The sequence below is a fragment of the Echiichthys vipera genome (assembly GCF_963691815.1).
Source record: "Echiichthys vipera genome assembly, chromosome: 13".
NCBI classification, from domain to species: domain Eukaryota; kingdom Metazoa; phylum Chordata; class Actinopteri; order Perciformes; family Trachinidae; genus Echiichthys; species Echiichthys vipera.
The window spans coordinates 14,470,581-14,498,320 of NC_139838.1; the positions used below are offsets into that span (position 1 = coordinate 14,470,581).

The 27,740-nt window shown below is 39.5% G+C and overlaps 1 protein-coding gene across 1 annotated transcript; it reads left to right on the plus strand.

Annotated features, from left to right (window-relative positions):
• Positions 1 to 26,446, plus strand: calcr (calcitonin receptor; the record flags this gene model as incomplete). Its single annotated transcript, XM_083926017.1, has 21 exons — positions 1 to 201; positions 5,848 to 5,995; positions 6,903 to 7,010; positions 9,238 to 9,323; positions 9,419 to 9,578; positions 9,667 to 9,777; positions 9,904 to 10,016; positions 10,569 to 10,641; positions 10,799 to 10,909; positions 11,024 to 11,136; positions 11,450 to 11,615; positions 11,702 to 11,812; positions 12,044 to 12,156; positions 13,806 to 13,897; positions 16,309 to 16,435; positions 20,689 to 20,842; positions 21,736 to 21,796; positions 21,969 to 22,035; positions 22,196 to 22,414; positions 22,978 to 23,019; positions 26,225 to 26,446. The coding sequence occupies 21 exons, from the start codon at positions 1 to 3 to the stop codon at positions 26,444 to 26,446; spliced, it is 2,598 nt and encodes an 865-aa protein (XP_083782143.1).
• Between the last annotated feature and the right edge of the window lie 1,294 nt (positions 26,447 to 27,740).

Sequence of the window (27,740 nt, forward strand, 5' to 3'; positions counted from 1 at the left end):
ATGTCTGTGAAGCTGTTTCCTTCAGACAGAGTAATGGGCTCCAAAGTCGTGAGAGGTCGTCAGGAGGGACGCAGAGCTGCTCCATCCTCCATCACTGATGTGATGTCAGCACAAATCGGTTTTCGTCACCATGCCTGTGACTGCTCCCCGCAAGAGGAAAGAGAAGAGATGGGTGGCTCTGTCTGCTGCTGTCAGAGTGATGTAATGATGACAAAAAGAGAGAGGGGAGACAGAGGAACTGATCAAGGGCACAACACATGAATAATAAAACCGTAATAAAATCACGACACTTTTATTCAATTGTATTCTTTCTGAGAATCTGAAAATAACAACAGAAAGCCCGCAGGGCAATATATCTACCACCATCAAATGTACAATAAAAGAAAAACATTTTTCAAACTTTTTTTTTGTTGCATGAACATATGTTATTTGATATCAGACTTGAGTTCTTAAAGGATTATATTTGGGGTTGACAATGAGGTGGAATAGAGATAAGAGAGGCAGCCGGTGAGTGGAATATACAAGGAGATAAGATATGTTGAGTTTGAATGTCAGCCTCGCATTCATTGTGCACCATTGTAAAGTAAAGAACTCCGGGAGGAAAAAAATATTATTTTCGAGCAAAAGCAACGTCTGTTCAAGGGCACAAATTCAAGTGAAAACCCTTGACTGAAAGCGTTTTTAAACCTTCCTCCTACAGCCAAACAATAATTAACAAATCTTCATTTTCAAAGTGGTTTATAATCTAAGCAGTAATTCATGTTGCAAAACAAGATCTTTCAAATCCTCATTTTAACTGATGGACTTTTCACTTGATCTACAGTAGACTGGAGAGGATTGAGTGCTTTACATCTTAAATATGCTCTCATCCTGTTTGAGTGCCTCCCTTGTTTTTTGTATATGGGGTCTTGTCGCTTCAATGAGCTACACATGCTTCAAGCCTTACTGATCATATCACATTGGACCTAATGGCCTGCAAAATGCTCTGGGGACTATGCTTATGAAGAGCTAATGGGTGAGACAGAAAGACATAAAAAACGTAGTAGTAGAAAGAACCCACAAATCCCCCGCTGAAAGTCAAACATAGCCGGGAGTTAACTGTCACACGTGCAGCAGAACTATTAAAATGTGAAACATGCTGTTGGCAAATGTATAATTGATGGACTGAGAGTGTGTTTTAATGTTGAAATGTCTCCCAATCTAATCCAAACTGTTACCCTAATTTAACCACACAGACACGACTGTCACACTGTAGATTTTTATAAAATTACCCGTCCAAAGTTATATTTAAATGACGTACCAGTGACAGTGTCTTCCAAAAGCATTTATATTAATATTTTGCCTGAATCTCGTCATCACTGTTTACTAAGGTGTTTACGTGTGTTTTGTTTTTGCCTTTTGACAGAGCCTTAATATCCCTGTTTCCAGTCATTATGCTAAACTAAGCTAACCATCTGCTGGCTTTAGCTTCATAATTAGCGACATCAGAGTGGTATCAGTCTTCTCACATAACGCTCAGAAAGAAAATGAATAAGGACGTTCCCCAAGATGTTGAACTATTCGTGTTAAGTGTTAACGAATGGCCAATGCTTTAACCGTCAGTATGCACATCACTTCTCCCTGTTCCTCAACGATACAAAGTTAGTGTTGTCTATGAAGTCCTTTCATTGACAGCTCAGATGAAGTCAGTTGTGCCTCTACTGTTTTGTGACTTGTAGAAAAATATATCCCACTTTTTAACCAATCCATGTGCTCATGCACACCCAAAGGCGATTGATGGATAACTGACCAATGGGAATTCTCTGCTCTGCCATGATGATGGTCTTTTATAGATCTTCTCTTCCTGGAGGGCATTTTGGGTCCATGCATTCCCTCTTGTCCCTTCTGCCTTTTGTCTTTGATTGGTATTTTTGTTTTGGTCTATTGAGTGAGCTTTCCATCCTGCTGAACCACATTGTATAGTATTTGGTGAAACTGGAGTTTAGGATGGGGCTGAGAATAGCTGAATAGACACAATGATAGCAGTGAGGTTGATATACTGATTATGGCTGGAGATGTTTTTTTTTTAATTCATAAGCGCTTTAATAAAAAAATTAAAAGTTGTTGTTTTTTTAGATGTGAAGCAAAAGCATGTACACTTTACTGTAAGGATTTGTGACATAAACTGTCACTTCAATTCAATATATATATATATATATATATATATATATATATATATATATATATATATATATATAATAAATATCCAAAAATATCCTCACAACATGGGAACATCATGGGATCTGGAACCAGGTATTGTTGGCCAATCAATAGTAGGTCTTTATTTGGACCTGGGACAGAGAATTAGAATTGCTTTCTTTCTGATCTGGTGCTAGCATTAATGATAATAGTGATAAACTGAAGGGAAATCAAAGTACTCTCTGATCAGAGATCAGCTGCCCTTGGGTTCCAGGTTTATTTGTCATCCTAATGCTTAGTAGCCTACCATCAGTGTGCGTCTGAGAGCCAAAATAAATACTATTAATCATGCTAACCATTCCCAGTGACTTACTATAGGACTTGCTTATGCATGTCTATCTGCTAAAAAGACACTGCGGTTATGGACAGCAACCAGTAGATCGTCCTAACTGTTCAAACTGCGGAGTGAACGGCTTCCAACAGGGACTCTGCAAGCCAAAGCAAAGAGAACTGAAGTGAATTTTAATCCCACATGCACTCGGTTACTAAACTGGCAGATCTGCTGCCGCCGTCCTGCAGGAGTGGAGGCTCCGCACAAGATGATGGATGACCCTTAAACTATTTTTGTCCGACCGTGTCTCTGTCTAAATCCCTTCTCCTTTTGCCCCAACAATATAACGTTACTCTTTCATGCTGTTGTTTAGATGGGTATATCTCTCAAACGCACACACACACACACACACACACACACACACACACACACACACACACACACACACACATACACACAGAGGGAAAGTGTGAAATGCCACAAACTGCAGTGCATCTGCTGCAGTGATTTGCATTCCAGATTAATGATTGTTGTTTTTTTCCCTGCGAGACCCTAATCCTGATTTGTACAGCCATCTGTTTGTTCAGTCAGTCACTTTCACGGTAGACAACTTGTTTTCTCAAAGCTGTAACTTGTCGTTCTCTTCTCTCGCTCTCTAGAGATCGTCTGTGAGAGGAAGATATGAAGTTAGCGGGCTCCCTTTGGATCCTTTGGTTTCTCCTGGTGGTAAGCGCTCAGTTTTTCAAATCAAGGAATGTTTTAAGGTTAACTTCCCTTTTTGCCCATTACGTCTGGTTATGGACATGGAATGTGGTCCAGAGGTTTTCTTTTCTCAGCAAAAAAATCTAATGATGAATTTTCACTTGCCACTTCAAGTTGAGAATTAGCCCATAGTTAATGGTTGGCTCAACTAGTAAATTACATGAGTTCCCCAAAAGAAAGTTTGCGATCCATGACTGTAAGAGTCAGCATGTTCTTACTGTATCCGATTCTTTGATGCAGATGATGAACAGTCTATGGTGCCTTGCATTGAATCTCCTTAAAAACATTTAAAATGAAAATTTAATACCTGTAATACCTCATTGTGCATTTGTAGCGGGTCTATAAGGCCACATTTTGTTGTATTGTGGACAACACCTGGGACTGCCTTCCAGCAATTTATCACCATGGCAACAGCATAACTCCCAATCACCAGTAGAGGTAAATATGGATGTAGTGCCCGTAACCATAGTTTTCTTAAGACCCTAAATAAAGCTGAAAGTGGTTGGCTCGCTCCAGCCCTCGCAATCTTGGCAGTGCATGGTGCCTCAAGCGGCCATTCCGTTTTTTTGGCAGTCAATTTTACTTCTTGAGAAGGAAGAAAGCAGGTTTTCTTTTCATATGTTAAAATCCATGTACAGAGTCACAAAGTGCCCCCACAATAGCCAACATGGTCACAACAGTGCTACAAGCTACGTACAAGGCCGCCCTGCGACACACATGCCTCAACAAATGTCTTCTAATAAACGTAAAAATATACATTTACTTTTACTCTACTACTTTAAAGTAACTTAGTTTCACATTAAGTATAACAGAAGTACCAAAAATATTCCAGAACAAAAACACGAAGTAGAAGCTAGCAGAAGTGCTACAATAAAACAAGAAAAAAACATCTGTGCAAATCTGTGTTATCCGTACCCTTCAAAGTAAAAGTCCTAATCAGATTTTACAGGTATCTATATTGTCCTGTGAAAGATTTAGTGCAAAAACATATGCAGTTCTGAACATTCCTGCAATGTATTAATATGTCACAATCACATTCATATATTAAAGCATATATGTGTATGTCTGAATTTCCTATATTTATTATTAGGGTGTTGGGGGCTGAAGTGGACATTTTGGGTTTGTTCCCACCTATTGTTGCAATCATCAATCAAAAATGTTAAAACAAATGTGATTGTGATTGAATGTGAATTTTTGGCACTATGTTCTGGCATTTAAAAATATGCCGATTCACCTGATGAAGGGGTTATAATTAAATAAATCAATGTTTGAAATGTCCCTCTGATAGATTTGCAGCTCTCCTTACAAATTACAGCACATTAATTGGCTTAACTAGGGTTCTATAATAAATTATCTTTTCAACATCATGGCTCTAAACTTTTGAAAGTCCAGAGAGGATATTCATCTTGTTCCAGACAGGCTTAAGCTTTTACTACAAAAAATAGAGGTATTTCATTAGTCATTGTCCCTTTTTCTGTGTCAGTGTGAAATGGAAGTTTCAACTTCCTTTGCTGTTTCGCATCAAGCTCGACATTGAGGTCCAGAATAATATCTCTGCCAAATGTTTTATGCCTGATGTATATCTACGCTGTTCTGCTTTATGTTTCTGCACTTTCTTTTTTGAGTGGTCTTGTCATGTTTATTGAGGAAGATGGAAAGGCAAGGAGAGGCCTTGACATCTTTTATCTCATCTTTTGATACTGGTGGTGGCCTGGTGGTCGTATGTATGACGTCATTTACTTCAATGTTTGGAGTGACATCATATGTACGGCTGCTAAACTGCTACATGGGACGTCGGCCTTATCACAAAAGCTTTTTCTTAAGCAATCATCAGACAGGTAAGAATGGTATTTTGGTCTAATGAAAGTTCCTTTTTGTCTCCACAAAGGAGCAGAGACAGGAGTTTGCATCTCAATTGTTATAAGGCATTTGGAGACAATCTGTAGGCAAAGTATTACAATTCTTTAAATCATTCAGATAATGCGAGTGCATGAGCCTGGCACTCTGAGAGGCTTAGTTTTCAGCCCAAAAATGTGCGAAATAAGTCGCGCCAAAATGGGCTCTTTATCCTTCAGTGAGCAGCATTATCAAAATCAGCATTGCACACTCCAGGCTTCTTCAGTCTCAATGCTACCTCCAAATACAAACAATAGAGAAGAGATAAGACTTGTATGGAGAAAATCAGCTGCTTCATTTCTTTTGTGAACTCCCAAATATACTATAATGTCTCAGATGAATAGTTAGAGCTAGATTTTTTTCAAAGCAGAATTAATTCCTCATTGGATCAGCTTTGAAAGAAAACTTTCAATGCTTATTCTTCCATCTAATTTCTTATCTCATAGAAGGATATGTGTCCTTACATAAGCATGATATACTATGAAGTGCAAATTCAGCTAACATCATCACCAAAGATAAACTTTATGCTTTAACTTTGATAGTCAGGGGAATGTAGATCAGAGAAGCGACCTCAAAAAACAAACATGAACAACTCCCTTTCTACACTGCTTACCGATTTCCAAGTCAAACATGTTTTCTTTCCCCTTCCTCTTAACTCTCATGTCATGTCATCTCCACAGTGCAGGGTGGCAGCAGGTTCTGAGTCAATCTCAGATTCATCACTCAGCCCTGGACATAGCATGACAGACGGACAGAAGCAGGCGATGAGCCAGGATCAATACAAATGTTTTGAGCTGTCCAACAAAGACCACCAAGAAAACCGAACTGGTGAGAGGCCGGAATCCTTACAAGGCCAGATCAATTACCTTTGAGAGAGCATGCCAGGTGTAAGGATTTTGTAGGATTGGGGGCAGAACACAATTGTCATTCTTTCTCAAGGGTATGTAGTGTTGTCAACAGGGATTCAACTGAGGGCTTCGGAGTGGAATAGATTATAAATTGTGAAAGCATCAAAATGTGTGATGTCACAACTATACTATATAAAGGTAGAAAGTGCTGCTAAAGTGCTGTTACAGTCATTCCAGAATACAATGACGGTGGAGAAACACTGAGTTCGCAGATTCAGAGGACGAGGAAAAAGATCAGAGCTTTTTCAGTAGTCACTTAAAGCAATTCTTACCTTTCTTGCATGTCTCACAGAAAGATCACAGGAAGATCTACCTACCCCAAATTCCCTAGTAGGAGTTTTCACTTTGACAGGTATTCCAGTGCACTTTGCCTAGTTGGAGGTTCAAAACTTCCGACTTCCCGTAGCACTTGAACGCAGCATAAGCAGCGCAAGTGAAACGGAGCAATGGATGGCAGGCAGGACGCTATGCAAATAATCTTATTCGGACCAAATAAAATGATTAGTCAGACTTTTATCAGAAATATATGAGAATTGAATATTGATGAGTTTTACCACTTGGTGTATTTCTTTTTACATTTTAGTGTGCCATACACTTATTAGGAGCATTTTTACTTGCTACAAAAGAAAAGTGTAAAAATGCCAAAAAGGTAAGAATGCTTTAGAGAGAAAGGCACTTAAACGGAGCTTTTCAGTGAAAACAGGTATTCAGACAGACAGTGTGTGTTTTTTGAGCAATAAAGCGTGTAATATATAACTAAAGAAAGAACATGTGGTAATAACACAGAATAGGCATTGCATTTTATTCCCTTTCATTTTCCTTTCAAGGTACATTCTGCAGACGTATGTGGGATGGCTATTTGTGCTGGGATGAGACACCGGCTGGGACGTCTGCAACACAAAATTGTCCAGATCTCCCAGACCTGGACCCAACTGGTATGAAAGATGTGCACTCCTTACACCAATACATGACAACAAATTCCTTTAACTTTTTAATTCCAGTTCAGCAGGCACCACAGAAAACGATCTAATCTTCAGTGTGTGATGGAGACCATGGGGCTGATTATGTGATATAGGCCCACTGGCCGGTAAAGGGCTTTAGGAAGCTTGGAGGATATTATTTGGTATTTTATGTGTGACAGTCAGAGGAAAGTGGGTTTATTATTGGGCTGTGCTCTGAGTTTTGAGCTTGTAACAACTCATAATGCAAGAACTGCAGGTACTGTAGTGGTAATGGTACAGTAATATCACTATATGGTTTTAAAATGTACTTGATACTATCTGAATCCGCTTTTACGCTTCCCGCCACCCACCTAAATGATTTTCACTCCCCTCACCAGTCCCTGTAGGTTATTGCTTTTTAAATTATGTATGGTAATGATGTATGGGTTTAACGATTACAAAGGCTGCTTGCTGTAATGATATCAGTGATATTTCTATGTGAGCACTGAAGTCACTGCAGCAAATATCATGGGACATTTAGGCAACAGACAGAGTGTGTTTTGCAGGTTGAAAACGTGAGGTGCACTGCCTTTTTTGTTGAAGACACCCTGATCAGACAGACTGTTGCCGGCTGCAACTAATAACTTTGTTACTCTTCCTGCTAGGCAACCACAGAGTCCCCATCATCAGCTGTTATTTTGAAGTGAGGGTTAATGATGTCTTTAAAGCTTTTTCAACTTGAGGCATTCATAGCGCTCTTGCAAAAATGTGATGTATAAATATGAGGCACTTAGCAAGACAAAAGCAGCAAACAAAATGCTTCACTTTCATTGAAAAAAATTCTAAAAAGCCACCCCAGGCTGCTAAAATGCGCTTTGTCTAATATTTTCCTCATTAATGCATTCTTTCACCCACCCACAACCCATCCATTGTTAATTAACTGCAGTCTGCGCGTCGCAAATTCTGCACTGTGACTTTAGAACAGGTTTTTGCTGGTCAGTGGCGCAATGGCAGTTTCTTCTCTCTCAAGACAGCAACGCACCAACAATGTGCCTGACCTCACCTCATTTTAAGACCATCACACCCATTTGAGCACAGATGGGCACAAGTACATATGCTACTTACACGACATGGGTGCTAGGTGTAAAAATGTCGACTGAATCGGTCTGAAACTAGAAATTACAGTTGTGCTGTGCAGCGCTTTACAGCGGGTGGAAGATACAGAGATACCTTAGTCTTCTTAACTGTATGCTTTTGCTGCAACAGTGAGTGTGAAGGACAGCTAGTATAAGATATTTAGAAAGTAGTTACAAGGTAAAGCATTAGCCTATTGTGTTTTATCACATGAAAACAGACATTTATTCATATAGAAATTGACTATGGAAATGATAATGCAAGCACACTTAATGTACTGCCTACAGTATGAGCAGTTTTTACCTTGTGAGGAATGCATGGCTCAATAATGTCTAGCTGAGGAAATCCAGAGTCAAGTCATTTCTGATTTAGGAGATGTGATATGATGAAGAGGGGGTTGAGGAAAAGGACAGAGAGAGGACTGGAGGGTACAGAGAGAAAAAGAGAAGCAAAGAAAAGAGGGATTGCAAAAAAGAGTCAGAGAGATAGATGGGGAGGGAGAATATGAATGAGAAGAGAGGGTGTTTTTGTAAGAGAAGGCTCATCAAGGATCTTCCCTAAATGCCTGTGACATTAAGAGTCCCCTTATGGCTCTTTATTTGAAAGCTGATGCTGATTATATGCGGCTTGAGAGGGAGACATACAGTTGGAAGTGGATGCTGAACAGTTGATGAGCTGTTGGAGAAGACTAGGCAATCGGGCTACAGTTGCTGTTGTCAGGGCCGATGTGATCTCATTTTCAGCCCAGTCACCGATCTACAGTACGGTACATGTGGTTTTAAGCAAGACATCTGAGAATTTGCCAGAACCTTTCTAAAAAGAGGGAATGTTCTGTTTCATGTAACGTTTGATGATGCGTGCCAAGTTAAATTAATCACAGTTGTTCAGTAATTCCAAGATTCAGGGTCCAATTTGTATGAAAAACAAAGACAGAACAAAGAACATATAGATTCTCTCCTGGACATGAACCTCAAACAGAAGCAATAATGTTTTAAGTAATACGGTATATGGAGCTTTCAGGATCATTGTCAATGAATTGTCACTCTCAAGCTGCCCCTAAGTCTTTACATGTTTCTTTTCTTTACAGAAAAAGTGACCAAATATTGTGCTGAATTGGGTAACTGGGTCCAGGCTGGGTCCATTTGTCAACCAGCTTCAAAGAACAAATTGGAGGTATTCGGTCATTGTCTTTTTCCTGAAGGTAATGGAAGAATGAGATCAGCTGCTCTGTAATGTAATTCTCATGGTAAACTATCTCTTTTTCTTAGGATGAAGCCCCTCATTTTTTAAGGGATGCTGCTGGAGAGCCAACCACAGAGGCCACAGGGGTTAATACAGAAAAAGACAGTGTTGTGGAAAAAACTATCCTTGAGAACAAAAAGAAATGCTCAGAGAAAATGAAGCAAGATCCACCTTATAACAAATCAGGTAGCAGTAATGCTTAACTCACGGTCTACCTGTTACTTATGCTCCCCAGATGTTTAACTCTCTCTCTGTTGCTATGACGGAGTTACAGGGCTGCACTGCAGTCGTATCTGGGATGGATGGTTATGTTGGGACGACACTCCGGCTGGAACCTACGCCTCCCAAAACTGCCCCAATTTTTTGGATGACTTTGACCCCACAGGTGAGCAGAGACATTTAGGGAGTTGCCGCAATTCTGATATCTTGTAACCTGCGATGAATTCCCCTTTCGTCCTCTGATCGCTGTATTTTAGGAAATTAAAGTTAATCACATAATTGTTCTTTCCAGAAAAGGCAACTAAATTCTGTGGAGAGGATGGGAAGTGGTTTCACCATCCAGAGTCCAATAGGATTTGGACCAACTACACAGTCTGTCCAACTGCCCACGAGAAGAAATTGAGGGTAAAGTATTGTTGATGAAATAAACTATCCTTTGTGTATCTACTGTACAGATTCTGCCTACAGGTTCAAGGATATGTGCCCCCCGGTGTAATTATAGAATAGGTAAATAGTTTCTGCTAGTAAGAATGTATACAGGATAAAAGAAAGCATTGTGATGTCAGGGGTCAGCCGTACACACAGTAGCAGTACAATACAGAGATACAGGTCATGTAAATGTTTGTACTTGGATGTACATTTTATACAGATATAGTAACCAAGGGACATCGTGTTTACCTTTTGATCTTTGAAAAGTAATTTTCAAAGTTCATTAATTAAGTTTTAACTGAATGTACAGTTACTAAAGTGAGTCAGATAAGTTAGCACATGGATCGTGAAAAACACATTTGTCTACTGCAAAGAATTGTAGTGCTCGCACCCTGAGTGGGAAGCTGGTGAGGGATCATCAGTTTGAACTGTAATATCACCTCTTTCTGGTTGGTCTGTACACTATGTCTCTGCGACATGTCCTCCAAACTCAACAATAAAGAAATGTTTTTTTTTTCTTTTTTGCAGAAACTGAAAATGCTTGAGAATGAATCTAAATGCCTCCTGAAAATAAATCAAGACCCACCTTTTAACAAATCAGGTACTAATACCATCTACTGAAATTCACTGGGTAACTCTGCTGACCGAGAAATTATTTTATTGTTTATCAATGTCATATTTACGTCGTGGGAGGTTTCATAACCAAGAGACCTGTAAACATGTGTCATCATGTTTTTGTGGTTTTCTTGACGCTGCAGGGCTGCACTGCAGTCGTAACTGGGATGGCTGGCTGTGCTGGGACGACACTCCGGCGGGAACTTACGCCTCCCAAAACTGCCCAGACTATATTTTTGATTTTGACCCCACAGGTGAGCAGACTATAGACTATGAAGCCGATTTGAGGATAAACTGCATATATTTATAGAGGTGGGGGGATTTGGAGAATGTGTAACATACAGTATATGTATAATTGTTTCTTTTAGGAAAGGCAACTAAGTATTGTGGTGAAGATGGACAGTGGTTTCACCATCCAGAGAACAATAAGACTTGGACCAATTTTACACTCTGTGCTGTCAACACCAAGGAGAGGTTGAAGGTAATGCATTCTGATATACTTTAAGAACAAAGCATCAAGCTTACAGATACTGCTGTGGTTTCCTGCAGGTTTGGGACAAAATCATACAGATTGTATCTAACAGTTAAACTTTATATTATTTTAAACAGGGTGAGTTCATTAATAACATGAACCACTGAACAATTATAGCATAACGTGATGAGATATGATCCTTCGTTCTTTCATTCTCAACAAAAGAAATACAGGACAAGCATATTCTTGTACCAAATTTGCTCACTCCTGATTGATCATGACTCTGCGTATGCATGTGTGTGCGTGTGTCACTAAAATGAAGGCAGCCGCACAGTTCTCCGGAGACACAGAGGTAGAGTCTACAGATGAGGCCACCGTCAGCCCCGTGGTTAACCCAGAAGAACAGAAGATTGAGACAAAGAAAATCCTCGACAGTCAGTACAAATGCTTCGAGAAAATGAATCGAGATGCACCCTATAACAAATCAGGTAGAGATATCATCTACTGAGACTCATCATGCCTACTTCTCCTCTCTGGATGTTTAACTGTTCCTGTTGCTATGACGCTGTTGCAGGGCTGCACTGCAGTCGTAACTGGGACGGATGGCTGTGCTGGGACGACAGTCCAGCGGGAACTTACACCTCTCAGAACTGCCCCAATTATTTTGTAGACTTTGACCCCACAGGTGAGAAACAGGAACGAGCAGCTTAACAGTGTCACTCCTTTAGAGGCCCGCTGACGCACAACGAATTCACCTCTGACACCCTGTTGACTGTTTTTCCAAGAACTATAAAATATTAATTGCTATGAGGATGAATTATTCAATAAAGCTAACAGAAGGCACGGGCACAACTGTACTGTATGAATTTGATGACATTTAGATGATATGCATTTATTACTTAATTGTTACTTTCAGAAAAGGCCACTAAGTACTGTGGGGAGGACGGGCAGTGGTTTCGCCATCCAGATACCAACAGGACTTGGTCCAACTACACACTGTGCAATGAAAACACCAAGGCAAAGTTGAAGGTAATATATTTAAGATACAGCAGCCTGCTATCATAGATCTATTGCATGGTGAGCACGGTGTGCTGGGTCAGCGTAATCGTTTCTTTCTTTGTATGGAATCCTGTGGTATTTGGAGTGTGGACAGATAGGAGTAAACATGGGAACTGGAAATATGCAGTCCGACGTAGTTGCCCATAAATAATGTAGCAGACAACAATATTAACAGGCATTTTATTTCCAAAACACATTACTCTTCTATACTGACCTCCACAGAAATATTTAGAAGGGGAAGGTAACATGATACAAGTAACCCTCTGTCCCTCAGGCTATACCGTTGTCATAAAACAGTAGAGTCCCCCCACAAACAGCCTCACGTCACCATCTCACATTAACAACCTTCTTATCACCAACAGCACCAGACCGCTGTACCAACGTTTCCCACAGGGAAACCATGGGACACTACAAAACTCATTTCAGTATGTTAGTAGAATGGACATCAAAAGACACTCGTAGACTATTTGCATTTACTCACTTGGCTTATAATGAGCACTGAAGTCATTCAAACACTTGTTTACGTATTAGTTATAATTTAACCAATATTAGTCCTGCTATACCTCATTATATGTGATAACGGAAAATGGTCATACAGCAGTGTTATATGGTATTCATCTTTTTGTTTTGTTTTTTACTTCCAGTATTTTAACCAATTACATTGAACCTTTCAGCTGTGACGCAAGAGGCCATGAATAGTAGAAAATGTCCTCAGTAACAGAAGGTTTTAATGCAGTGTATAACTATTCTAATCTGCAGTAATTGGTTGATTATGTAACTACACTGTGCCAATTTCCACTTCATGCCAAATCTGTCACAAAACCAATTTGCACTCTGAATCAAAAGTTCCCCTTTAAGATGTTGTTAACAGTTTAAATTGTCTGGCTTTCTTTTTACAAACATTTCCCAACAAATATCTAAAAAAAAAAAAAAATATATATATATATATATATATATATATATATATATATATATATATATATATATATATATATATATCCCCTGCTCACCCATCAGGAAAAGAGAAAGTGGCCTCCTTCTTGTCTCCATCCAAGCAGCGTACTACGCAGCTGTCCTGGCACACCTGGGAGAAAGACTCAAAGTCTGCTGATCGATCAGAACCAGAGATCAGCCGCTACATATGTTACCGCAGAAACCTGATCTTTTGCTGACTCAGCCTCACGGCTTCAGGAGACTTCTTAGAACAAACGGCTTCAACAGTACGATCCCAAAGAGAAATAAGGCAAAATAAACGTTCACTGATTTGATGCCAACTTTTACCTCAGCCTTTCTTTCATGAGTGAGGACCGCGCCATAAACTAAGATGTAAAACAAGTGGTGTAGTTACATCCAAGATTCTGCCACATTTATTTAGATTGTGCCGTCACCATGAGCAGATTATATGTTTTTAATAGTGTTCCTATTGAGAGTTGTGCCTAATTTGGAATGTAAAAAGTGCCACATGTTGTATTTTGTGTGAAAAAAAACAATTTGTGCATTTTGAGGCCTTTACTCTGGCATTTCTAAAATGCTTAGACTTCACAAAACACAACATGTGACAGCTCATTCGCAATTCTAATGTACAAATTTCTTTCTCTATTTTCTTTTTTTTTTTACAGTCAGCGTACATCCTTTTTTACATGGCAATTGTGGGACACGCTTTATCCATAGCCTCCCTTCTCATCTCTCTGGCCATCTTCTTCTACTTCAGGTAATGGAGTCGATGGTGATTTAGCTACAATTGCAGTAGCTGGTTTGATAATGCACTGTAATGAATGTAGTAAATATCCAGGGTGGTTGTATTCAGATGAAAGCTGATATAGTCTATCAGAGTTAAGTGATTAATCGCCTGTATTTTTGTCCTTAAAGGTTCAATCGTGTAGTTACTATTATCAGTGGATCTGGCAGGCCCACAGATGGTGTTGGGCTTCACTACAGTCTACTCCAACCATTTTATTACTCGTCATGGGCAGAACATTGCTCTCAATCATATGTGAAGACAGTGAAATCTCCATTATGCGTTTGTCCTTACCAGCAGAACGAATTTTATAGTTTTAAACCCTAAAGCCATACAGAAGATTTTTTTACCATTGATGTTGCATTTAGAATACATTTAAAAAGGCTGATTGTTTATTAACTCATAGATATCCTCTGGGGCATGATCTAAAAGTGAAACAAATTAGCACAATGTTAAATTCAGACAATTAAATGCAAACGATTGACATGAAAACGGTTCTGCTGCCTTACTGAGGGTCATTTATACACAACTCAACTGTTGCTAATTTCATGGCAACCTGGTTTCCTTGTACTGCACATTTATTTCATGGATATTTAGGATTCAAACGTGGAGCGCTGTGAAGTCAAGTCAAATGCATTGGCGCTTTGCTCTTATTAGAAACATGTGCACCTGAGCGCATTGCTCATTAAGGTTGTTCATCCCGATGAACTGCTTAATCCTGCAGAGAAATTGCACAATTAAAGGAAATACCACTGCTGAAATTCAACTATAGTTAAAAAATAAAAAAGCTTATAATAAAAGGAATGTAGGGGAAATATACAGGTAATGTAATTTGGAAGTGATGAAAGTTAATAATGACAAAAAGGTGATCAGTCTTCACATTGTTGAAACTTTATTGTTTATCACTAGGAAAGAAAGGAATTTATTTGGGATTATTTTTAATGACACAGTATGGTTTATATCTGTGAATAATATCTAGGGGGGAATTAACTTGTTCTGTAACAATATTTGGAAAAGTTTCTTTGTTGGCACTGTTGTTCATGCAGTTGTAAAATTTGATGTGTTGACCCCCTAAACGCAGCTGTTATCCAGAACAGATCTTGTAGGAGAAACCCAGTTTGCTGCAAAGTTTTATACACACTCGTAAATCTAGAGGCCGTGTTTAGGACAGGTGCATTGTTGCAAAACCTGATGACCCGCTGAGTGTCAAAGTCATAACTCAGCTAACTACACAGAACCTCAGCGGGACATTTACACTTCATCAAGAACAAAGTCCCGACAAATTAAGATCTCAATGAAGTAATAAAGTAGTGTTTTTTTTTCTTCTTTTTAGCCATATCCAAAACACTTTAAATATTGGAGGCTTAATGCTGTATTAGATCCAGATGTGAAGCTCACAGTGGTATGCGATGGTGTACAGCTGCACTACTCCGTTATTTACAACTCTATATCAACACAGTCAGGATTCCCAGATAAAAATACTTCAGCTTGCTGTGGAAAAACAGACGTGGTTGACCGGCCGACCCTGAAGACGTGAGGACCTGTGACAGTCCGAACGACATTGCCATATGGATTCAGCCTGTGTTTTGATTAACCCCTTTTAGATAAAAAACTTGTATGTAAGCATTCAGCAGCTCCTGCATTTCCTTTTATGTCTGGTGCTAAAGCGGGACAGTTTTTATGTCGTAGATAACCACGGCCTCTCAATAAGACAGCGGCGAGTCTGTGGTTGAATGCTGTTTTGTCCTGGCTTGAGGAGATGTAGCGCTCATCTTGTTTTTCATGACTCCCTGGGGTTCTTATGGCTCAACAAAGATAAAATTGTCCATGAGCGATGAATGGATATAACTTCTTTAAGTGTAGAGGACATATTTATAGGAGGCTATATTCTGCGGAATATATTTGATGCAAGGTTTCATTCAGCTTCAAACACTCTATGAGCTGCAGTACATTTGATGGCTGCCCTGAAATTAAAACAGTGTTTAACCATTACCAACAATGAAGCTATTGGATATGAATGGTTTGTTACAATTTTGATTCTATTATTTTCACATTGCCTGTCAAGTATTTTATTATGCTATTAATTTGAAGTGGCCAGCCAGGGTAATGAGGGCCACCACTGTTATTCCTAATGCATCATTTAACAGTGTTTCTAGCATGTACCCAGGGATATTTATCAACCACAAAAAATGTGAGATGAAAGAGCCCAATTTTGTTTTATATTTTACAACCTGTTGCAACATCTGACAACCTCATTAATTTATTTGCCTGCCAGTCACTTTTTATGAAGTGTTTTGTCTTATTCTATCTTATGTTTTTCTTATGTTATGAACAACATGTCCCGGTATTTTACAAGGTCAGTCATGGCATCTCTCTCCACACAGGAGTCTGAGCTGCCAAAGGATCACCTTGCACAAGAACCTCTTCTGCTCCTATGTGCTAAATTCAGCCCTTACCATCATCTCCCTCTTAGCAGTAGTCAATAATCCAGAAGTGGTGGGCAGAAACCCGGTGAGTGACAATGATTGTCCCCCACAAACATTACTCTTAACATTAACTCGATTGCGGGAAACTTTTATGTCACAGTCGAGATTGGCTAAATGCTAACCTGCTCACAAAGTCAATGCTAACAGATATTAACTTTGTTTAGAAATGCCATTTAGCAGAAAAGAGAAGCTATGTTGTGAGGGGGATTAGTTCCACTGTTTTGAAATTAAATGCATTCATAATTTATGCTAAACTGGATGAAAAAGCAGGAAAGAATATTAATTAACTTTTTGAAATGTATTTGTTTTCGTAGGGCTAGGCAATGTGAGGAAGATGCTTTCAATTGGATTTGCTATTTACCATCTTGTTAAGGGCTCTCTGCGTGTGAGGAATGTGGTCTCCTTCAAAAACAATCCAAGGCACACTGTATGGCTTGTGCAAACATGAAAATACCTTTACTTTACATAGCAATATTTATTTCACATTATTATTATTATTATTTGTTTTAAATACATATTAACATGTAAATAAAAAGCATTTTAACTTTACACAAACCGTACAGTGTGCCTTGGATTTGTTTGCTTCTGCATTTAATATTTTTGAGATCATGAGCTCTGATGAACCATTGATCATCCTTCTGATGTTTAATAAAACTTATGATTGAGATTTAACTGTGATGATGGTTTGAAGAAATGTGATTAATTTGGAATACAGAAGTCACAACCATCCGAGAACCTTGCAGATTGCAAAATAATCCACCTTCTCTGCCATTTCTCATTGAAAGGTCGAGGGAGTGACGGAGAAAGGCACAACTTTTAATATGCAAACAGAGTTTATGGCCGTTTTTTACGTCTATTTATGACAAATTGTGGGTGTGCTCGGTTCCAGGATGATTGAGATTTAAAAAAGATATCAGATGCTTTATAAATCTGATGAAAAGAATGTGTATGCATATTTCTCTGTACACACAGGGTTTTATGTGTCTGTATCCAAAGAGCACATGTGATCACCACAAAGACCCAGCAGCGCTTCTACTCCATTGTCTTTATATTAATAAGGAGTTGCTCTATATTTTAAATATTTAAACGTTAGCACAACAGACTTTTAGGTACATCCTAATTAGAATTTATTCTCACTGTACCACATCTTGGCAGTTTGACATAGTCAACAGACCATTTTTGCTCCCTTCCACATTCTCCTGTCGAGGCTTTTGAAGCCACACTGAATGCATTATGTGAATTCTTTGAAACCCTGAGGACTGCTTAGATGATAAATCTGACTCATAGGAATGCCTCACTATCAGACCTGAACATAAATTCATGTGTTACTTTTCAAGAAACACTCCTTTTGGAAATAAAAAACTTACTAAAACTTGAAAAATCTAAAGTCTTCAAATCCTCCAAATATGTTAATTAAAGTAAGATAAAAAAAAACTTCATACGATCAAAGTCCCACACGGAAACAACAGATAGGATTATAGAAGTTGGCTCATAGTGCATGCAATCCCATTAGACCTCAGCCAGCTTAATGCTGGAGCATCTCTGGCCTGACAAAGTAGAAACATCCAGGAGACAGCGCAGACTTCAGTGTTTGATTCTGCATTCTGCTGCTGCTCCTTTTTCAGGCATTTACCAAATCTGTCTGGCTCATCCTGACTGTCGTCTTTATCCACATCCCATCTCTGAACGTATCCAAGAATCACCCAGGCGTGACAGCCATCATCATAAATGTGAAGAAATATTTATATTCGGCTCGCTTTCAAACCTCTCCCCTGTGGCGTTTGTCAAAAAGGTTGAGTCTAATCTGTTAGGCTACTTTGCGACACACAACTGTCGAGTTGTGCTATGTTGCTGCAGCATGAATTGGTCACCGTGGCCCCTGCTTTTCAAGATGCAGGAAAAAGTGAGACTTATGAGCCTGTTTTCTGCATTGGTGATTTAGGAAAGGTGGTTTGTGGTGGAGATTTGCTCTCAGAGAATACAAGCTCTTTAATTCTCTCTGGTGTTGTGTCTGGTTTAGCCTGTCAGCAGTGTGGGAGAGTGAATCCCCAAAGCTTATGTCAAACCAGGGAGGTGGCGGAACACACGAAACATCTACATGATGTATAGTAATTTCATTTCTAAAGCAGAACATTGTTGGTAACTTTAGACAAACCTCGGTTAGCTGCAATGCAAAACAGTTGTGAAAAAGTGAGTGACCAAACTCTCTGCAAACAAGTCTATGTCTGTTATACAAGAGATTCCTCAAGTGGAAGGGGAAAACGTAGGAAAGTGAGGGAGAGACATATGGCTAAAGGTTTAGAAGTGAATGACTGTTGTGTGTTTTGAGCTAAGAAGTCCCCTGATAGCAGCAGTTAAAAGCAATGCCAGCATCTTCGAATTATACCGTGGCTGCACGCATACTCTTTTAGCACAGGAGTACAAACCACAGAGAAAGTTTTTCATACAAAGGTTTCATCCATTTATCTTCTCCATATACAGGGTGTGTTTCAGGGGAAACAATGAATTAAGTATTTATTCAGGAAACGATCAAGATCTATATAAGATTACAAAAAGATCATTTAAAACATGCACAGACACACAAATATAATCTTAATAATACATCAGCCAGCAGAACTTTAAAGTCCCTCAAATAAAGGAGCATCTCTAAGGTTACTTTTTTCACAGTTCATTCCAGTAGTGAGAAGCATATAACATGACACCAGTCTTACCCAGTTGAGTTGCCACTATGGAGCTTTTAATTGAAATCTGTCCTGTGATTTGGTGTCAGGGTGCTTCATTTCACATTCAACAAATTGTTAATTTCAGCAATTTAGAAAGCAAAATTTTACAGTTGAAAACACAGGCATGAATACATTTTTTATGTTTATGATGGCCATCCAATAGTGTCAAAGCTATAATTTTAATTTATTTTATTTAACCTATATTTAATTAACCTAGATTAGGAATCTCTTTTTCAAGGGGGACCTGGCCAAGATAGCATGAGAAATAAATCAAATAGCTCTGTGGTAAATGGCATCCTGTGTACGTTAAGTGCCATTTTTTTCTGTTTTGAAAGGAGAAACATTCTCTGTTCCTGAATTATTAGAAAATTTAAATTAGAACTTGTAATTACAATGTTTAGTTTTTGGTTGAGGTGTTCAATGTTAGTTTTGTAGGATGATCTGTTGTCTAACCAGTCCTTGAGGAGTTTTTAATGCTGTAATGCATCGATTGGATTTCCATTGAGAGCATGGAAAGGGAGTTGGGATATCAAGACTGTTATCCTAAATAAAGTGAATGTTTAGTCTATTTTAATTTTAAAACAAGATTGAAATTACTGTAATAAGAGAGGCAACTAAAGCTACATAAGACAGTATCATCAATATCAAAACCATTGCAATGTTCAATTGAAAATGTTATATTATTTGTGGATTGAGTAAATACCGCAGGGCTATAATTGTCCCTTATAGGACACCTTCATCAACTCATCAACATTCAAAAACATGAAAATAGGCTTATTTAACAAAATGTTGTGATCCAGGGTATAACAGGCATAGGCAGGAACATTTTTGGCAATACTAGTATTGACCAGTATGATTTATTACTTTTTGAGTATAGTTACCATGGACGGATGAGAAACATAGTAGTAGCCATTTATTACATTACGCATACGTTTCCAGATGAATGTTTGATGTGGTTTTATCATCTGCAGCTTTCGCGACTTTTATTGGAGCCAGATCATTTAAATTTGGGGAAACCATCTGAATGATTACATTACAAAGACATATATATATAGGTTCAATTCATAAAACACACATAAAAACATGTGAAATTAACTAATAACTTAAATAATATGATATGTTTGAGAGACTCTGGGACTTGGTTGAACAGACTTCAGTACAGTCAAATTCATTGGAGCCAGAATGCAGCAGTCGTTAGCAGAATTTGTGCAAAATTGCATAGCACTGTATAGTATGCACTTGCACAACATGGTGTTATCTCACTTCCTTGTGCAAAGTGAGACAGTCACGATCAAAGAGCACTCCAAATACAAAGAACCATTTTTACCTCCGTATCACCTCACCAAGAGGGGGTATATGAATAAACATCCCCACTGTCTGCAGAGGGTAACACTGGCTAAAGACTTTGTGCCACAAGTACAGAAACATCCTCTTACATTTTTCTGCATCCAGCTGAGATGATGTCAGAAGTGTTTAAATTGAATCAGCTGAATAAGTCTATTTTTACATAGAAATAAGCAAAAAAACAATATTCCTTTTTTGGCTCTCTCTGCAGGTTGGCTGTAAGGTGCTGCACTTCTTCCACATGTACATGCTAGGGTGCAATTATTTCTGGATGCTGTGTGAAGGCATCTACCTGCACACGCTCATCGTGGTGGCCGTGTTTGCAGAGGAGCAGCATCTTCACTGGTACTACCTCCTGGGCTGGGGTGAGTCTGTCTGCATTTGATCAAAACACTACTCACAACTCAATTCAACAAGAGAGAACACAATCTATAAGTCACAATGTACTTGTATCCACCCAATCCTTGTACAGTATATTCATCTGGACATGCTCACAGCTTTATTGGCCTTGCTGTCGCTTAGTGCTGTCCTGTTTTTCACCTTGTTCAAAACAGGAATAATGGTGGCAGTCGATCAAACAAGTAGGCAATGTAACTAAATGGATGGCCATTAAAATGGGAGAATAACCTTGAGGCCTGTGTTGGTGTGTGTGTGTGTGTGTGTGTGTGTGTGTGTGTGTGTGTGTGTGTGTGTGTGTGTGTGTGTGTGTGTGTGTGTGTGTGTGTGTGTGTTTGTGTGTGTGTTTGTGTGTGTGTGTGTGTGTGTGTGTGTGTGTGTGTGTGTGTGTGTGTGTGTGTGTGTGTGTGTGTGTGTGTGTGTGTGTGTGCGGGGAGGCCAGTTAGTCAGGTCCATCTGTGGACGACATGCTGCAGGGCCTCATGGGTTTCTGAAAATGGGCCGTGCTTGGATTCATGTGCTTGTACCCAGACGAAAAGTAAAAAGCATATCTGAGTCCGTCTAGCGGGTTTTTAGGCACGATGACAAATTAGACAAGATTGTTACAGGACATCAACCATGTGGTCTTGTTTTCATGTTGGGGCAATACAACTGCAACAGAAAAGTTTATCCCCTGTGTTTCACCCCTTCCAAGTATAAATACATTTATACTTATAAAGGAATCGCTAATTATAAAAGGAAATCTAAGACCAGAAAAACAACTGACCGAGCTAACCACACTTTTTACTGTTGCATAAATGACAAATGAATTGCCCTAAATTCATTCAAGACCTCATATGGCCGCCATTTTTTCCCATCCAAGGCTTTCCTCTAGTGCCTGCATCCATCCACGCCGTGGCAAGGAAAAAGTATTTTGATGACAAGTGAGTAATGCCCCAGAAACTTCTGCAAATAAACTGGAGATGTTTATGTGCCTGTCTGTGTGTGGCAGCAAGCGAGAGTGTGCAGATCCATAGACATGCATGTTTTTGCATGTGTGTGTGTGTGTATTTTGGGCCACAGACAGCACTGGCTGATACGTTTTTCCTTCTGTAGCTGTTGGATGAGTGTTGAAACCCATCTGCTCTACGCGGTCCATGGTCCTATAGTGGCAGCGCTTCTTGTAAGTCTGCTAATCCACTGTATCAGCAGAATATAAGAGAAAAATACCTGGATCTCAGAGTGAAAAATATGATTATTGCTTTGCTTTTGTAGTAGTTTTACTTTATAAAAGATGAGAGATTTTTTTTAAAATGGCATTCTTTCTATTTTGCTTTCTGTAGGTGAACCTCTTCTTCTTACTAAATATCATAAGAGTGTTGGTGACCAAGTTGAGAGATACGCATCGTGCAGAGTCCAACATGTACATGAAGGCAGTCAGAGCAACCCTGATACTGGTGCCCCTGCTGGGAATACAATTTGTAATTTTTCCCTGGAGGCCAGAAAATCGCTTAGCTGGGGAGGTCTATGAGTACATCATGCACATACTAATGCACTACCAGGTAGGTACAAAGCTGACAGCAGGGCGCTGCATAAATCATAATTTCTATTAAAGAACCATGGTAGAGGCTCAGTTCAAAGGTGGAAAAAAACAACAAAAAACAATGAGGTATTTTGTACATCTAGTATGAACCCAATTAGTAATAAAGAAAAGAAAGATATCAGCATCAGTATGCAAGTAAAAGTCATCCTGAGCGAGGCACCTGACCTCTACTCAGACTTGAGATTTTACACATTTGGCGTGCTTGAATGTTTTTACCCATAGCCAGCCTTGTTTTCTGCCTCATTGTTGTGATTGATTGATATGATTCACTAATAGGTAACATTTTAAAGAACCAGTTAGGCACTCCATTGACTTTCTTTAACTACCGGTTAGCCACTTAATTAAACAACATGCAGGCAAGTCATTAAATCCACAGGTAGGGACAACATTGCTCCACCAGATACTCTCTGTACTTTTCTATTCAAACGCACTCATTTAAAAGTAATAACTTTTTATCAGCTTCCACTGCTTTTGTAAAAAAAAAAAAAAAGCTAATTATGTCTACTTGTTTTGCTTTTTAAGGGATTACTGGTGGCAACAATATTCTGCTTTTTCAACGGAGAGGTAAGCACTCTGCATTTTACATATATGCACAGTTTGTAACTGTTATATACCCTCTCCTGTCTGTAAGCTCAGTCACTACAGTCAGGGAACGGTTAGCTTAGTTCAGCAGGAGGCTAGAAGCAGAAGCAAGCAACTTGTGTGGCTCCCTTTAAAGGTAGAAATTTACTCTAGCGACCTAAACTCAATAATTAACATATAACATGTTGTTAATTTTATTAGTGAGCTTTAGAGGTGCGGGTAGGTGCACTTTGTTAACTTTGGATAGAGCCAGGCTAGCTGTTCAAGTCTTCAGGCTAGGCTAAGCTAAGCTAACCATTTAAAAAGGTGGTAAGAAGGTGGCAAAAATCACATCATGTAACTCTCGGCAATAAAGACAGTGAATGTAGAATCCTCAAAATGTTGAACTCATAGAAGTTGAATAAGTAGAGTGGACATTCCCATTCAAATCAACAGAGCAAGATGGTCAGAGACTGGTATTGAGAGGAATTGAAGATTCATTGAGCAATTTTAAACTTTTATAAAGGTCAACCTTTACATGTTGCTCTGGGAGCTGTTCAGCCATGGAGCAATAAAAGCGCTCATTGCTTATGACATTATGTGTGCGACATCAGACTCCATCAGGCAAAACATTTTCATACTTTGTTTTTCCAGGTCAGATCTCTGGCATCTTACATCTGTGCCTGACAGCGTATCAAGAAGTGACCCAAACACACACTGAAAAGTTAGGTTTTGGCATTGAATATTAGAGAAAATAGATGTAACTTCACAGAGATACTACATCTGTCATTAGTCCAATTATAACAGGTTATAAAGCATTGTTCTGCCCGACTCTTACGAGACCAATCTAGCGCTGCAGCGGTAAAATCTGGAGGGTCATGTCAGGTGAAGAGTAAGACACAGCTTATAAATGGCTGTGCGGTTTCCAAGCCCAGCTGGAAATTGACTCTCCTTTCAAGCCCTCCTGTCAGCCTTTTTAAGTCTGTCTGCAGCTGTCTGACGGCGAGCATCCTTAACTTGGTTCGCACACAAACGAATAAGCTAGATTTCCATTAAAGCCCAGATCCGGGGTTAATGGTGTTGCGGAGACCTTTCTGCTCCACAGACTCATTGTGTGACAGATGCTTTTAAGCTCAATGTCTCCACAAACAAATCATTAAAAATAACAAACTGTAAGGTTGAATTAGGCCTTTTTAGCAGGTCTCCGCGTTGGTGTGAATACCACAGACAAATCAGGCAATTACCAACAACTATTCCTGTGTGTTTTAAAAAGGAATATATGCCAGAGTTAAAATAAGAAGTGCAATTCTTTGTTTTGTTTGAGACAATGAGGTTGTTTGGGAGCTTTTTTTTGCATGAGAAGAAAACAGAGATGCATAAACTCACAGAGAAACAGATTTAAATACTGTGCATGAGGTGTCTGGAACAGAGGAACTCGCAATCTACTGTGGAGTTCAGCCTGGAACTTGGTCAGGTATTAGATCATACATGAGCAGCCAGAATGCAACAGCGTCTTCTTAGACAATGTAAACAACGTGTAGAGCGTGTGTATACAGTAAAGGGTGATACAGGGTTAGCTAAGACAAACTATCCCAAGGGAATAAGAGCGTTTGCCTGCTTCACCCGCATAATGACCAATTCAGCTCCAGTAATCAGGACACGGGTTTCTGGGGCCGGATTCAATTCTGTTCTTTGATTTCAAGGCCAAACTGCACAGACCTCCCTTGTTTATTCAATAGCCCCATTGTGATGTCAGGTCAGTGAGACAAACAGCTTTCATGCTGTTTTTGTGACGAGACGTTCTATATGCGAGCTGTACGCCCAGGCTGCACTTTTGTCTCATTATAACAATTACTGTCACAATTCCCATAATTAGATCGCTAATACACCCGCAGTAATTACAGTGGTATCGGGGTGTTACAGAATAAAATGATTAAAATTGCACGGCTGAAGGATTGTAGCTGTGGTTTCTGTTTTTAGGAACTCAAGTTCACACACGGTTCTTCAATCCATCAGTCAGTAGGTTCACGGTGCCGAGCTGATTAGTTGTTCAGCAGAAAATGGGCTGACAAGATTCACTGGTTCCAGCCTCTTTAATGTAAAGATCCGCTGCTTCTCTTTCATTTATATCACATTGAATTTAGTGTATTTGGGGTTTGGTCTGGATTTTATAACATTTTTCTGTCCAAACAAAACAAATAACATATGAATCCTAAAGCCCCACATCTATCTAACAAGACTACAAGGCAGCAACAGAAGATTTGGTAAAAATGCAGGGAGAGTAAGTCACCTTATGGCTTTTACCATTTTAAGTTTTTAAATGCACTTTAGTGTTGCATTTAGTAGAAAAAGTCATTTCAACACAGCTGCAGGTTAAGAACATGCCGCTACTTAAAGATGCTGGTTTTTACTCATTTCAGTCTGAAAACCATGAAAAGTTTTGCTGTTCAGAAAAAGATGAGTAAGAGTAATGAATTAAAATATTGTAACAGCTAGCATTTCTTAGTAACTGAATGTTCAGCAGGTAGCCACAAGTTGTTACTTTACTACTGTTCAACTTTATTGGCAATATAGGTGAACAGACGGTGGGAGTGTCACATTTGGATTTTTCTTCATTTTCTAAATTTAGAAAATGCCAGCAAATATTTCTCATTTGGTTGATCCATTAGCATGCTGCAGATAAAATGTAAATATTTGTCTTGATTCCTCTGAATGGCTGAGTGCAACTTGGCAACATTCCAAGAATCGTGACTTGTGTTTACATTTCCTAACTGGCATCTGTTAACGTGGTTGAAATCTGAGTGAAGCTCATATGCTGCAGCAATTGTGCTCGCATCAGTTAAGATCACCCGTCGGTTGGATTTATGTTGTCACAAGATGGTGTTTACATGGGCTCTGCCTTACTCACATTGCACCATTACCGCATTTGACTTTCACGTTTATTTCATCTGCTGGAATACTTTCATGGTCAGAGTAGATCAGAGAAGCAACACAGTGCAAAAATGTTTTTGATGTAACTTTGACAACTCAAATCACAAATCATAGCTCAAAATGACAGCATTTGCACTGTGGTCTTATGGAGTATGTAAAGACCAAAGTAAGCTACAAAGTAAAATGAGAGCGATGACCACTACCAGACAACTGTGTCAAAGATGCTAACCATGATGATAAATCGTCTCTTTAACCTGTGTGCTTATGTGTCGTCCAGGTGCAGGTAACTCTAAAAAGACAGTGGATGCAGTATAAAACTCAGTGGGGTCAGAGGCGAAAGGACCACTGCTCAATGCGCTCCACGTCCTACACAGCCACCTCCATCACCGAGGTACCCGCCTTCATGTACCACCATGACTGTAATAGCGAACACTTGAACGGGCGCCATGTTGAGGACTCTGAACTGGTGGCACTAAAATCAGGAGAGACATACGCTTGAGCCACAACGAGGATAAAGAGTGTAGCGGTGGGAACAGCCGAGCAAGAGAACTGAGCAACAGAGATTTGTACAAAGGAAAATCTGGTTTGCCCGCCGTCAGTGAATAAATCTCAGAGGCTGATGCTGCTTTGTTCAGACCAGGATGATGATACGGGTCCGGAAATAAAGAGCTCATTGGAAAGGGAGATGGATTATCTGCAAGGCTGACACTTCATTTTACTTTACATCGCTGTTGCAGCTGCTTTTTGAGAACTTTGATGTCAAGAACTTGTGGCATGAGACAAAGGCTGCTTCTGACATGTGTCACTTCCTAAAAGCTGCTTAAACCGCGTGAGCACGCTCACAGTGACGGAGGTTTGCGCTGGTGTGGAGACAGACTAAGTGTGACTGTGATGAGGTGTCGGAGACGATGGAGCAGAATGTTACAGCGATGATGATATTTGTCTGACATGAGGCAGAGGTATATAAAGTTTTTGATGGTGTCATGATTAGGGTTTTAAGGAGAGAAGAACCAATCCTTCCTAACCTCACCTATACCAAAGGGTACTGTATGTTGGTCACAGCTATGAAGGGGCGGACCGTGTCCAGCCGGGAACAGATGTGATAAATAATACCTAATACCCTAAAGCACACACACACACACACACACACACACACACATGCACACACAAACAGGCGCGCACACGCACACACACACACACACGCACACACACGCGCGTGCACAGACACACGTGCGTGGACACACACACGCACGCACACACACACACACACACACACACACACACACACACACACACACACACTCGTATCGTATGTGCCATGATAGAGGTCAAAAGAACCTCTGTGCTTAAAGCTCTGGAATTGTGTAAATAATGTTTGTAAACCATGTTTCATTTGAAAAAAAAAAGGTTTAAAAATGAATTTATTTTTGTTTTCTATTAATATTTTATTCTTGCCAACTCCTAAGTACGTGCTTAGTGTTTGTCCTGTGATGCTGCACCTCAAACTGCTTTATTGTTTTTTTTTGCAGTTGCTGTATTTGCGCCAATGCCGAACATCACAGGGCTAAAAAGCAAAAAGCTATGAATAAAACTATTAATAAAAACTTTGTTTTGAGGTTGAACAGCTACAAGAGTTGTTTCACTGTGTATAAGTCAAGTATGCTATAAGTTGTGCCATTGATTCTGACAAACAAGCAGTTTGTCTGCGGTGCGGAAGCTGCGCTGTCTTATTTTACTCACAATCATCCTTTGTCATGCTCACGACGCCTTTAGTTGATCTCCTGTTTATTTTT